Source organism: Tetrao urogallus (genome assembly GCF_951394365.1).
Source record: "Tetrao urogallus genome assembly, chromosome: 4".
Lineage (NCBI taxonomy): Eukaryota > Metazoa > Chordata > Aves > Galliformes > Phasianidae > Tetrao > Tetrao urogallus.
The window spans coordinates 39,922,899-39,937,891 of record NC_136817.1 but is presented as its reverse complement, the minus strand read 5'-3'; the positions used below and the strand labels follow the sequence as shown (position 1 = coordinate 39,937,891).

General features: G+C 39.1%; 1 protein-coding gene across 1 annotated transcript in view; it reads left to right on the top strand.

The window, feature by feature from the left end:
* Positions 1–14,381, top strand: part of TSPAN5 (tetraspanin 5) — a gene marked incomplete at both ends in the record, with an annotated part of 77,310 nt that extends 62,929 nt beyond the window's left edge. Inside the window, 6 exons of the mRNA XM_079534569.1 lie at positions 4,994–5,140; positions 6,779–6,949; positions 8,874–8,999; positions 13,463–13,510; positions 13,635–13,751; positions 14,316–14,381. Of these exons, the coding sequence (XP_079390695.1) occupies positions 4,994–5,140; positions 6,779–6,949; positions 8,874–8,999; positions 13,463–13,510; positions 13,635–13,751; positions 14,316–14,381 (675 nt within the window). The remainder of the gene's footprint in view (positions 1–4,993; positions 5,141–6,778; positions 6,950–8,873; positions 9,000–13,462; positions 13,511–13,634; positions 13,752–14,315) is intronic.
* Between the last annotated feature and the right edge of the window lie 612 nt (positions 14,382–14,993).

Below are 14,993 nucleotides of genomic sequence, written 5' to 3'. Positions count from 1 at the left end.
GAAATTAAAGATTTGCTGCTATTACTGTTTGCTGTGGGAAATGCAAAACCAACAAAAATCAAGGAGGTGAGTTCTGTAAACACTTCTCATCCAGTTTCTAAATTGCAGAGACTAAATGCTGGAGTGGAATTAATTGGGCATATTTCGATGACCAATGTTCTGTTCTTCATGCTTGCTCAGATGCATAGCGTGGAGAAACTGCAAAAAGTTTGTGGAAGTAGATTTTTTTCCATTTTAAAATAATATATTTGGAAATCACTCCTGTGTGTTTGCCAGCATTTCTAAGTCCTGGAGACAGGCTTGTGGAAAGGTTAATTCTTAGGCTGCAGAGAAGAAATGTTTCTGAAGGTCTTGTATTGCTGCACCTTTTTTCTGACCGCTTACTTTCTTCTTCATCCTGGAAATGTGCTTCTGCAGCAGAAATGTTTAGTTAGGTTTAGTTAAAAGGTTAGAGCAGGAGTTAGAGGTCTGGCTTTGGGAAGTGGTGTAAGTGGTCCTAGTAATCTCTGTATAAGATGGAGAAATCCTTGTGGAAGTAAATGTTGCTTCCTTCATCTTTTTTGATGGGATAAAAGCAAGTAACAGTGCAGCTATAATACTGGGAGAGGCCTTATCAAAAAATTGTCTTCAAGATCAGTATTTTTCCTTTGCCTTGAGCTATGCATGAAATCTAGCGTGTAGGGTGTAGGGTGCACAGCTCTGGCCATGTTTTTTTTTTTTTTTTAAAAAAAGGTAGCGTGACAACGCAGGTCACTAGATTCAGGCACCTCTCTTAAAATGGTTTGCTCTTGTGCTAGAGGGAGTCACCTCCCTGTTGTTTTAGGAGCTTCTCATGGGCCTGGCTTGGTGATCTGGTATTTGTTGGTGTGGCAGAAGTCACCGCCAATGCTTCTCCACCACTCCTTCATTGGAGAAAGGAGCAGGTCCTGCTGTTTCACTTCACTTATCTCATGAATGTGGGGTGGTTTAGAAATATGTCAGTCTTTCCAGTTGTATACCTGTGTCATTCTATCCTAGTGGCCAAAATCAGGAACACTTCACAAATAAAGCAACTTTTTTGTAACCACCATTATTGATTGTAGTTCATTTATGGATGGTTTTGCTTCTTTATAACTGTGAACAAAAAGTGACTTGCAGGGGATGAAAAGATTAAGAACTTCAACATTCAAATGTACAGCAGGCAGTTGAGGGTGGGGGAACAGAGCAAGCAGATGAGCTGGAGCTCATCCAGAGAGCACTGCTGGCTCTCCTTGTGGGACTGCAGTAGAGCCCCTGGATTGGTGCCACTGGGAGAAGAAAAGTATTAGCATGTGTGACTCTGCACAAAGCGTTTACTGTCAAGTAAAGATTAGGCATATGTCTGAACTACCAAAGAAGTGCTGTGTGTGCACCCCAGAAACATTACCATACTTCTGAAGTGTGAATATAGATTTAAGAAAAAAAAAGTTTTTCTTCCTGTTAGATACCAGAATATTGATAGTACTTGCAACTGTGTTGTGGTAAAGATTGGACTTCTGCACTAGTGTTGCTGAGAAAAATTTCTTTTCATTTGGAGAGAGCCCATCTTTAAAAGATTTACAGTGATGTGTTTAGGCTTTTCATCCCTTGAAGAGATGAGCTGGTGAACAATCACCACATGCACCTCAGCCCTGAGGATTCAGAGTGTCACTGGAATAAGCAGTGTTATCTTGCAGGATTCCTCTTCCTCTGCTCAGTCAGCTCCATACACATTTCTGCTTTTGGCTGAAGATGGGATGAAGACAGAATTGGCAATTGTGAGACTTATGTGTGTTCCCCAGAATAAAGCACTATCTCTGTGCATCTCTAGGTGTAAGCACACAACATTGTCTGTGTTTGTCATTCCTCTTGCTAGCAATGGTTTTATTGCCAAAGCCACTCAGAAGACTGCTTATCCTGACGTGTCTCCAGAATACTGATAAGTTAGGATTCGTATGCAGACAGCACACAAAGCAAATGAGAATTACACAGTATGCTTTGTGCTGTCAGGATGTATTACTTGGAGTTTATCCAAGCTTGGTTTATGATTGTCATATGTGGACTAGCAAAAGATGCACATAAAGGTGCTCTCCAAGGGTAGCGAACAATGGCAGATAAAGCCTGTATTGTTTTACTTCAGTACATGTCAGATCACAGCTGTACTGAGCAATCAGAATCTGGAGGAGAACTCTGCTTAGATGTGAGTGACTTTTGCTGAGTGACAAGCCAGCTTGTGGCCAGTGCTAAAATCAAGTCAGTTGGGAAATGGCATGATCAGGAAGGGAATAGAAATACAGCCAATTTGCTAAATTTTATTGTCATTAGGTGTAATGAGAGTATGAAGTTGTGTATTTCTTCTTATTAACACTTATTTGTATAAAGACTAGCTTCTCAAAGACCAGGGTCTACAGGTGTTAACTGAATTACACTTGGATTTTGTCTTTGATTTGAATTTTACTACTTTCCAAAGGGAAATAACTTGATTAGACTGTTTTTTCTTTTCTTTCAAAAGTAAGACCAAACTGTCTTATGAAGAGAGACTTAAATGACCATTTATCCTTCTGGATATTTTTTTTTTTTGAAGGAAAATAATTGCAGTAGGCAATGTCCTTTTTCCAATGATTGTTTTTACCCTTTGCTATAGTGCATTAATGAAAAAATATGAGCTAATATTAAAAGAAATTAGGAGTAGTTTTTGCTTAAGGCATTGCTGGATGTTGTGTTGAGGGACATGGTTTAGTGGGAGCTATTGGGAATAGGTGAACGGTTGGACTGGATGATCTTTTAGGTCTTTTCCAACCTTGGTGATTCTATGATTCTATGATAACCTGTTCTCATGGGGGAAAACATAGGCAGGATTTCCAAACATGATTGGAAGTCATTACGGCAGACCTTTTCTTTGAGGTAGAGGTTGTGTTTCCTGACTTGTGTATGTCCAAAGCAGTGCCTTTTTCAGAGGTTTGTGTGTTAGGTTATGCTGCTTATTGTTTGTTATTCTTAGCCAGAAAGTTGTATCCTTCGATTTCTTTTTTCATGGCTCATGTAATCAAGAAACAGTGGTGGAAAACTTCTGTACAAATTGATTTAAGTGTTCAATTCAGTCTGACTTGTACCATCTCATCACTGATTACTTAGAAAAGGAGGCATACCAACTGGTCTGGTTTGACAGCAATACTGGTTCTGAGCAGCACTGTGTTATATTATGCATCGCATCTATTCTTGCCTCTGTAATGAATGACAATGTCTAGTACTGTATGTGCTGTAGGAGGAAAGCAGCGAATATATTTTTTTCATCCCTCTGTCAGGGGGGATTGCCTTCTCTAGTAGGAGGAAAATCTAGTCTGAGAATGTTAAGTCATTCTTGTTCATTGTTTGTAAGTTAGAGTTAGATGGCGTTCTGTTTTTTGTTGTTTTCTTATGTTTTCTGGTCTCTTCCAAGGCTCCTCGCTGTGTGCATTGGAGAATTCAGGCACCTATTTTATCCAGTCTGTCATTCAGAAATAAAAAGTATTACGGACTGTCTTCATTTCCAGTTTATTCAGTGTCAGTTTTGTGTGGAGGAAATAATGGAAGTGATTGCAGACTGATGTGCTGTATTAGAGATACTGGGTGCATGACTATTTATGTGCTATGGGTGGCCCAAATTGAGTATTAAAAAACAAAATCAAGGATCCAAAGTTATTATGAAGAGTTACTTGTTAACAGAGTTACTAACAACTTTTCGAAATGATGCTATGATAGAATTGTTTAAAACTATTGCTGTTCTGGGAGCAAAAGAAGCAAAGTGGATATGAGCAGGAACAAGTAAAAGGATGAAAAACTTGAGAGTAGATCTGCAAACAAGAAGCTGTAGAGCAGAACATCTATAGTTGCTTTTCAAGCCATAGTTAACTCAGGAGTTAGTAGGGAAAGCAGTAGTCCAGAACACTCAGCCTGCATTCAGGCTTGTTTGAAGGAACACATGCAGAAATGTCCACTGCAGTAGTGTGCTTTGTATTGACCTATGACACTAAAGATAAATGAAGGAATGAAGCAGTGGTGCTTCAGCTTTTTTTGCTGCCAGAAGGCTTTGTGGAATTGTAACTGTTCCTCCGCGATCTCACTGGAATAATGAAGACTTTGTATTTGCTCCTTGATACGGCCCATATGTTCAATATCAGCCAAACTCTGGCTAAAACGTGCTCAGATCAATAAAGTAGGTTCTCAAGACTCCCGGCATGACAACCCAAGCTCTGTATCTTAGGGATTGATGGCATCATAAGTGGGCTCTGCTGACTGTTGTATCTGAAATACAGCATGTGTAGTTTACCATGTGATAAATCTAACTCAAGCTGATGCATACCATCTCCTCAGACGTGTCTTTAAATGGCTTTCTGTCCTACTAAGAAGACACAATTTCAATGTTTCTTTTTGTTAACTGGTGAGACAGTAGCCATGCTTTTCTTACTTAATAAGGTTTTGCCATATAGGTGACTGAAGTTTTAGTCAGCCGGGTATCTAAATTGTCAAAATATAACATAAAATTTGTTACAAAATACTGTATTTAACTGGGAAGCTCAGTTCTAATTTCTGTCAGTTGTTGAAAATACCGGGTCTAAACTGAAGAGGTTTTCTTGCTAGTGACCATATTTTCCTGTCATAATGCTTGTAAGTTTGTGCTTATATGAACAACATATACGATACTCAAAATGCATCTCACCATGGGTAATAAAATTAAGTTGAATTTTATTCTAATGTCTAAATCTGACTTTTTGTGGGGAACTCTAGAAGAATGCTCTTTTGTTCTTCCTGTGCGTTGATTTAGAAATACTGATCATAATCACCTTTTTTTCCTCTCTGTTTGAAAACAAAATGCAAAGATTTTGTTTTCTTGTTGTGCTGAGGAACATTTGTTTGCTTTAAACCTCTACCTTTTTAAAAAGAAAAATGCAAGCTGAATGTTCACAGCAGAAAGGTTGACCATATGTGTTAACTCTTGGTGTTGTTTCTTTCCCAGGGAGTGCTGTCCAACATCTCTTCCATCACTGACCTGGGTGGCTTTGATCCAGTTTGGCTCTTCCTAGTGGTAGGAGGAGTTATGTTCATTTTGGGATTTGCAGGATGCATTGGAGCTTTGCGAGAAAATACCTTTCTTCTCAAATTTGTGAGTAGCAACTGTGGCATTCAGTAGTTACATGGGGAAAGTCATGTTTGGTATTCCTGCTTAACTGTGTAAAGATATTAAAAGGCCTTTTGGGGAGCAGAGTGTTACTGATGTGAGTACTGTTCTTTGAATCTCTTGATTTGCTTTATAGATCTCAATCTCTGCTGCTTACTATTGGGTTGTTTTTTTTTTTTTAATGTTTAGAGCTGTTGATAGTAAGAATCATAACGTGGAACTACTGCTTTTCATATGGGTATAGCCTAACGTTTTGACTTCCTGTCACTAAGAGCCTGAATTGAACTTAGAATCAATAATCAGCTTGCCTGTGAATTAGGAGGAATGTATAATAAGCTACTGAATGTGAACCATCTGATTTTTGCTGTACAAGTTTCCCTCGTGGTACAGAAGAGGGTAGAACTGCTAGGAAGGCATTGCTTGCTGTGATAAGACTCGGCTCTGTACTGTGTAGCTAAAAAGACCTTATTGCCATATGTAAATTTAAGATTCAGAATAAAATCAAGATATTTTCCTCTCCTGTCACACCTTCCAGAGTTGTGCTTAGCCAGGATACTATTTGTCTTTATAACCGTTAACTTTAGTATATGTTCAAAAAGATTTCCAGTGGAAAAATCAGCCTTCAGGTCAATTATTTGGCTCTCACTGACACATTGTATTGCAGGAGGAAGTTGACAGTTACTGAGCTGTTTATGAAGCAGCTCAAGATATAGTTCTAGCTTACTCTCTTCTTACCTCTATTAAATTAAAAAAAAAACAACAAAAACTTGTAAATTTTGGGTTTTTTCTCTTTCTTTCTTTCTTTCTCTCCTCTAAAACGTACCCATCTGCTTTACCAGAAATAGCTTCCTATACAGCAGCTGACAGAGGAATTAAAAATGCATCTGAGCAAGCACAGAGAGCATATTAAAGTGAGACTTAAAGGCACAGTTGCAAAAGAGATGGAATTCCAGTATATGAGGACCCCAGCGTGTGTTAAAACACTGTAGACTCAATGGAGATGCTTAGAGAAAGTGGCAGATCGTTGCTAATGCCTTTGGCATCCATTGCATTTGCATTAATCATCACAGCCTCGTTTGGTTTTAGTGTGGATATGAGTCATTCCATAGACGTTCCTCTCTGACTCAGTCATTAATTAATTTCTGTTGTTAGAATTTTTGCCTTACCCACTTAGGCAAAGTTTTACCAATGAGGATGTCTGAAGAGAAGGTCACTTAGACAGCATTTAATTTGTCCTATTTGTTGTTCAGTACCTTTGAAAGTGGGGGTGCCTACACAGGAATTTTACAAGAGTTTTCAAAGAGCCTGGCAGTTGGCCAGGCAGTAATGTTGAAATTTAGAGTAAACAATTTGAGCTTCTTTAGAAATTCCAGTGAAATGTCTTGCTTTAGGTGCCAATGCTTGCGTTCACTGACATTTTTATTGTTTGCTAGAATAAAATTGAGAGTATTGTACTTCAGCTCTAATGAAAAAAAAAAAAACTTAATTTTTTTGTCTGCGTGAATAGGTTGAGTTTGCTCTGGAACAGACAAAGCTTTACCAGCACACATAATTGCGAGCCTTGAAAAATACATTTTTGGCAAGACAGTAAAATAATTTTAATGTTTTCCTTTTTCTTCATAGTTTTCTGTGTTTCTTGGAATTATTTTCTTCTTGGAACTCACTGCTGGTATTCTAGCATTTGTTTTCAAAGACTGGATCAAGGACCAGCTGTATTTCTTTATAAACAACAACATCAGAGCATACCGAGATGACATTGATTTGCAAAACCTCATAGACTTTACACAGGAATATGTAAGTAGGACTATGTTTAATTTTTAATGCTTGATTTAATGAAATACCTTCTGTTTGTTACTTCTTGTTTGGTTTCTTCAAGGATTAACAAAAATATACTAGAATGTAATTCTTGTAATATTCACAGACCTTCTGCAAACACACAGTACCTAAGAAAAGTGGCTTATTTCTTGTTGTTTTATTCAGCAAAACAATGACAGTGGAGAGTTGGGGTGATTTATTCATGAAGGCTTTTAAAGATAAGTGTGTCAAATTGACTAGGTACCGTAAGAGTTTTGTGTTCAGATTGTTGGAGCATATTTGTAAGTGTTTATAAAGATACTTTGGAGGGGTGGAGGGTGGGGATTGCTTTCAAAATATCTTATTGTAGGAACTGTCACTTCTGTTTAAAAACAAAAACAAAACCCACAATTTTTTAAAGCTTGATGGAAACTTATTCCGTTATGAATTGAATGTTAGTGATGTTTTAGCAACATTAGAAGTGCTACGCCACTCTGCTGAATGACAGAGATGTGGGGGCTTGTTGAGACTGCGATGTTCTATCTCAAAAAGACTCAGTGTATGTAGCTTAATTAAGTGGGCAATTCCAAAAATCCTTATAAATCTCTAAAAGACACTCCAGCAGCACCTGAAGGGAAAGGAAGAGTGAAGTCAGATGCACATGCTTGTGCGGATTCTAAGGTCAAATTTGCCAGTGTGTAAAGGAGTCTTGCACTGAATTTCACACAGAAGCCATTTTGCCAGTACATTCTTGCTCCAGCACTCTTTTCTGGTCTATGTTATGAACTTCACATTGAATTTGGCCCTGCATAGTTGCATCACTAAGTGTTTGTTGAAATCATTATGTCTCTTCATTTTTATATATTCTGCAAATAAAGTTATTCAGTGTTTGGTTTGCTTCTATATGCCTTGGGGTAAAATGTGAGTGAGTAACAGAATGTGGATCCTTGTGCTCATTTGAATCTTTTCCAGTTTGAAGAAGGCCAGAGATCTGAAAGCAGTGGGGCATATGTACATAACCAAAAGGCTATAATCCAGTTTTGGAGTAGACTGGCACTAGATAACTGGATTAGCAATCTAGACAGTTAAGTCAGAGCAGCATGAGTCTGGCCAGCAAGTCACTTTTTCAGCTAGGAGAGATGAGGCTTGAAGACAGCCCATTTCTTTTAATGCAGATGGAACTGTATTTACATCCAGAGGGAGAGAATTGCCATTCCCAACACTTTAAAATGTGCTTAGTTTTATTTATTTATTTATTATTAGTATGTTTTTAGTTGGCATAGGTGGGTTCCTTGGGCTAGATTCTGGAGTGCTGTAAATAATCAGTGGTCCACTGAAGTCTAGTCTGTTCTTTTCAGGTTTGGCGTTTTTTAACCAGAGACTAAGTGTAACATCTCGGCTATTTACTTTCTGAAGGATTCTGGTTTCCTTCAGTTAAGGGTTACTTGTGCAATCTGTGATGTGCAGTAAATGCTGAATTCATACTGACTAGTATACAGCCTAGCAAAGATTCCTTCAAACTGGCAAATGGAGTAGCTACACTAGTGCAGCACTTACTGCTCATCAGGTCTGTTAAGAGCTCATGGCACACTAGACGGGGCAGAATATCACACTTCATATACTGTCCCTGGGGTGTGAGCTTCTAGAACTGTGCAACTCTGTGGCTTTAGGGTATCAGTTTGCTCTGTAATTTTCTTTCCAAAGAATAGCATTGCAGGGTGTGAACAGAGCTGTAATCCCATGGTAATTTTAGAATAACTTAGTGGTTTGGAGTGGTCTTCAAAAATTAAATTATGTCCAATTAAATGAAGGAATCTTGGATTCTTTATGGAAAACTAGAAAGAAACCAGCAGTAATTATGCATGCTTTAACACTGAGATTTGTTGATACTGAAAGACAAAAAGCTCTCCTTTCTGTGTTCTAGTGGCAGTGCTGCGGGGCTTTTGGAGCTGATGACTGGAACCTCAATATTTACTTCAATTGCACAGATTCCAATGCAAGTCGAGAGCGCTGTGGTGTGCCATTCTCTTGCTGCACTAAAGACCCTGCAGTAAGTCAGTCAAGAGAGTAAGAGGGGTCTGTTGTTCAATTTCGAAGGATTGTATGAGATTTTTCTGGAAGTCATGCGTGATCTTAACTTTTCTACCATTTTTAATTTTATTTTTTTTTTATTTGAAGCACAGCGTAACTACTAAATTCTACCAGCAAAAATCCAGAACTAACTTAAGACTTCACTGTATGCTTTTCATGTTTGCTGTTTTTCTTAGAATGAGAGAAGCACAATTTCGGCTGAATGTACATGTTAATCTTTGCAAGTATAAAAAGCAGAAGTCCATAATGAGTTGAAGGATTTGAGCTTTTAATTGATTATCATCAGGATATTTCATTTGCTGCCTTAAAGAATAACTGTAAGATCAGACACTCTGAAGCAGGTATTGCTCATTATTTAATGGAGTGTCCAGAGGCTGTAGTCATACTGGCCTGGTTTGTGTTAGATGTAGTAATAAGTGACAGCCCGTGTTTTGAAGAACTGGTGTATGTTTTTGTTACAGTCTTTAGACAGCCACAGAAATTTTTGTGCTCTTTGTCTTCCTTTAAAATTAGCTGGTCCTGCAGTCACCTGAGATCAAACTTGAAGGGTCAAACGTTGTTTGAAGGAGCAGCTCTTCTGATGCATTTTCATGTCCTTTTAAATAGTTCTGGTACATCAAGCAGAAGATGCTGGGGCTATATGTTAACAGTACAGACATGATCAAGAGTGAAGGGAAGCAGTTCACTGATGATGAGAAGCTTAGAATAAGAATGGGTTACATGGCTAACATCACTACTTCCAAACTCAAGATTGGTGCATGCCTAAGAGTAAGAGATCTTGGGGAAGGTGGCAAGAGGTTTGTGTGGATGAGTAAGGAACTCATGGATAAAGTAAAAGGAAAGAAGGTCCATGGGATGTGGGGAGAGGGCCTGTCCACCTGGGAAGAATGTAGGAATGTTGTCAGGTCCTGTTGGCATGTGATGTGGAAGGCTAAGGCCATCTTGGAGTTAAACCTTGCAGAAGAGGAGGTAAAGGCTAACTAAAAATGTTTTTTAAGTGTGTCGGCGGTAAAAGGAAGACTAGGAAAATGTTGGTCCCCTACTAAATGAGGCAGATACCCTGGTGACAGTGGATGCTGAGAAGGTGGAGATTCTGCATGCCCTCTTTGCTCCAGTCTTTAATACGAAGACTAGCCCTCAGAAATCTCAGACCCTGGAGGTAAGAGAGAGAGAGTCTGGGGAAAGGAAGACTTCCTGTTGGTCTAGGAGGATCTGGTCAGAGAGTGTCTAGCTAAAATCAACTCACGAATCCATGGGCCCTGAGGGGATGCACCCTTGTGTGCTGAGGGAGCTGGCAAAGGTTATTGCTGAACTTCTCTCAATCATCTTGAAAAGATCTTGGTGAATGTAATGGCTGACACATCAGAAGGATGCACTGCCATTCAATGAGACCTGGACAGGCTGGAGAGTTAGGCAGGGAGGATCCTGATAAAGTTTAACAGGTACAAGTGTAGAGACTTGCACATGAGGAGGAATAATCACGCATATCAGTACAGGTTAGGGGTTGACCTGCTGGAGAGGAGCTCTGCGAAGAAAGACCTGGGTGTTCTGGTGGACAACAGCTTTGCCATGAGCCAGCAGTGTGTACTTGTGGCCAAGAAGGCCAGTGCTGTCCTGGGGGCGCATTAAAAGGAGCGTGGCCAGCAGGTCAAGGGAGGTGATCATCCCCATCTACTCTGCCCTGAGGCCACGTTTAGAATACTGTGTCCAGTTCTGGGTTTCCTAGTTCAAAAAAGACAGGGATCTCCTAGCAGGAGTCCAGCGAAGGGCTGCAAAGACGATTAAGAGTCTAGAGCATTTTCTAGTGTAAGGAAAGGCTGAATAACCTGGATCTATGTAGACTGGGGAAAAGAAGATGTGTGTGTGGGGGGTGGGGGGAAATCTGATTAATGTTTATAAATATCTGAAGGGAGGTGGGAGGCAAATGAGTGCAGTTAGGCTCCTCTTGGTGATGCGTAGTGATAGGGCAAGAAGCAATGGCCTAAAATGTGAACACAAAAAGTTCCATACTAACATGTGGTAGAATATCTTTATGGAATGAGTAATGGAGCACTGGAACAGGTTATCCAGAGAGGTTTTGGAGTCTCTTTCAGTAGAGATATTCAAGACCTGTCTGGGCACCTACCTCTGTGACCCATTTTAGGGTACCTGTTTTAGTAGGGGAGTTGGAGTTGATGATCTCTTGAGGTCCCTTCCAACCACTGCGATTCTGTGTAAATTATGTGCAACTCTGCATATATTTGACTTTGTAGTTTAAAAGAAGCAGTCTGTGAGTGCTTGTATTATCTGGTAGGTCAGCTGTGGCTCAGGTGGTTATTTTCCACCTGGAATGACTTCTAGATCCTTGAATATCTGAGTCCATAGCACTAACTAAAATCAGGTGAGTTGCCAGAAGGCAGCTCAGGTGCTTCCTGCCTTGCTAATGCACAGCAGTTACTCCTTTGGCATCTAGTTGCTTCAGCTGTTGTCCTCCGTAGCCCTCCATTTGCAGATGCTGTGTTCTGGTTCCTCTGCAGTTGAATGCATCTTCAAACTAGTTTGAATATTCCTTGTGAATATCTATGTGTCTTTTAACAAAGTATTATAACAAAATGGAAAGCATATTAGGCTAAAGCCTTACTTTAAGCTCAGGATTTCCCCATAATGTTCACCAGTCTGCCTACCTACCCACACACAGAGTGCATCACAACCCAGTTTTAAAAATACAGTTGTTATAAAACCAAACCAGTGACAGTGCTACCATGTAATCCTATAAATACATAATCTATGCTAAAATTTTCTGTCTGTGTATATAGTTATTCCTTTTTTTGGGGGGTGATGCAGTAACCAGAAACTTCAAGATAAGTCTCATTCTTATTCCCCGTAGAGAAGTGACACACTTAATTGCCTTTAAAATAAAAATTGCCTAATGCATGTGATGAATTTAACCAAGCTGTGACAGGTTAATTGTGTGCAATGATATATACAGATTTATTCCATGGGAAAGCAAATTTGTGACTTTTGGAATTAGAGTGCTGTGTTGGACTGATGCAGAAAGTTATGTGCATGCTTTCTTCAACAGGATTTGCTTGTGGTGTAGCATTTAGTTTAGCTTAAATCAGAAAACGATAAGTCTAAGCTAAGCCAAAGCAAATCTCCTTTGAAACAAATTTAGATTCCTTTACTTCACTTTGTACAACATTTCGACTTGTTAAACTACGTTTTTCTACAGGCAAGGCCTAGAAAAGTTGGCATATTTCCATTTCATTCTTCATGTTTTCTTTCAGTTATCAGATCCTGAACTTAAAGACAGAAGGCATTGGTAATAAAGCAAGTAGATACTCAGCATGAGAAAGAAAGCTTAAAAACCCTCTTTTGAAATGTTATCTGCTTGTGAATTGCATGGCTCTCTGATATGCTAGGAACAGGAGCATTCATCTCAATAAAAAAATAAAGATTGCTCAAATCCTAAAGGTCCAATGAGGGAATTCAGTTTGGGCAACTGACAGGATTGATACCTGTTGGTGTACTTCCTGAAGAGGTGGAGGAGTTTAAGTGCTAATAGAAGGATATTTCTTCTGTACGGCTGTTATTTAAAATCTATCTTTGCCGATCTGTCTTTCCCACAATTTGATTAAATTGTGATGTTCAGTACACCTAGCTAATACTGGCTGATATTTCTGACTTCCTTGAGCAGCTCATTCTGCTCACTGTTATTGTATGAGCCAGTAACTTAATATTTTGCTGTTGTTGCAGCAAAGTAGTTGCTTCATTTTATTGCCCTGAAATACCTGCAGTCAGCAACAGCTTCCACTGGGTAGCACCTGTTCAGTAAGAAAACTGTGTCATAGCCTGCCGAAGGTGCTTGAGGAGTTCTGAAGCAGAGTCAGTAGGATGAAAACTCCTCCTCCTTTGGTATCAAGATCCCATAAGAAAGAATGGGCACTAGTAAACATCCATTTCTCCTTTTTCCTCTATTACTTTGGAAAGGAACTAGGTACCTATATATATTTCTACACGCATCCTGTAAGAGCTTAGTTTCTGCAAATGGAACCGCTCTTTGTTCCCTCTTCATGACTGAGCCCTGAAAAATTTTAACTGTATTTTTTGTAAACAGACAAAACTTTTTGAGTGGAAAGTTCTTTTGCTTCAAGCAGATGCATCTTAATCCTTTTGCTTTGATTACATATGGAATGTGGGAAATGATTTTCCCACTGCGCTCCTTTGAAAGCTGAAAGTATTCTTCACCTTGTTTTTGTTTGTTGCTAATAATTGACAGCACTGAGTGGAAGAGAGAAGAAGAATCTTTTAAAAAGTAGTAAGAAGACCAAAACTGAGGTGATTGTATTACTGCATACAGGACCAGCTCTGGGGAACTGTGACAGGATGCTTTGAAGACATTTCTTTTCACTCATTTGCCTCCTGTTTGTCTCTCTTTCCTAGGAAGATGTTATTAATACTCAGTGTGGCTACGATGCAAGGCAAAAACCAGTAAGCATTTTTTTTTTTCTTCTTCTAATGTGTTCTAAGAATCTGAATCCTTCTGGCAAAAACAGGTTATTTTACTGGTGGGATAATTGAATGTAATAACCTCTTTTTTCTTCTTCTCTGGCAGGAAGTTGATCAGCAGATTGTTATCTACACAAAAGGCTGTGTCCCTCAATTTGAGAAATGGTTGCAGGACAATCTTACCATAGTTGCTGGTATATTCATTGGGATAGCATTACTGCAGGTAAGTGCAGAGTTCCTTGTAATGAGTTACATAGAAGAATAGCAGAGAAATTAAACATGTAGGTGCTGGGTAGGGACTGAATATGAGAATTGAAAATACAAGTTTCACCTAGAAATATAAGGTCTGTAGAATTTAGTGAGGTGTGCAAAATGCTTGAGGCTTTTTTGTGTGTGCTAAGAGGTACTTAATTTTTGTCAGTAAAGATTTTCCTTTTCAGCTGTTCACAGGTCAAAATCAACACTCTGTTAGATAAAGATTGGCTAGAGATTTTTAAGCCCGTACAGATCTACAGTTTCTGATGGTGTTTAAATGAGCAATGGAATGCCTTTACAGTTGCATTTGTGAAGCAAATACAGAACAATTCAATTTCCTGGAACCCAGCAATGCTATAAAAAGATGAGGGTTACAGGAGTCTTTCAGTACTTTCTTCTGCCAACACTTACTGTTAACTTAATGGCTTTCTGTTGTTTGTTTTCCTAACAAAGTTTTGTATAACTGAAGGAGTTTACCTGTGTGAAAAGAGTTGTCCAATGCTCCAAATGAATAAACTGTTGTCTCTTCCAGATATTTGGGATTTGCTTAGCCCAGAATTTGGTTAGTGACATTGAGGCTGTCAGAGCCAGCTGGTAAAACTGCTGAAGTAACCACAACAAGACACTGGACAACCGAAACCCTCTGAAACCTCCAGTGTGTCTCTCCGACACCAAGCTGTATGGACATGGGTAACAGGGAAGCCTTCTCTCCCACATAGTCTCAAGTTTAAGTTCCTGATATTGCAGTGAACTCATATTTCTTTGGGGTGGGGGTTAGAAGAGTGGGCTCTTTTAAAATCTGCTGCTCACTGACAATTTTTTTTTTTTTTTTTTTCTTTAAACCACCATTTTGAAAGCTGTTGAGCCGTGAATCTCTACTGTATTCTTGATCCTGAGTAACAAGTGGACACTTTTTAAAAATTGGTGTATTCAGTGGGACAGAGTTGCATTATTGTTATCTGTGGATATACTGTTTATTCTTCATGCCATGAGCTCTTAGTAGCTGCCAAGTATTCCTGAGATGGTCGCTCACCTCGCCACTCTAAAGGAACAGTCTTCTTATTTTCACAGATAAACGTAGCTACAGGCTTTCTATGCATCTATTGTACAGTAAATGAAATTGTTTTTAAGACAAGGGAAAGTTACTTTTTTGGTGTGTTTTTTTTTTTTTTGTTTTTGTTTTTTTTTTACACAAGGTTCCAGCCATCTC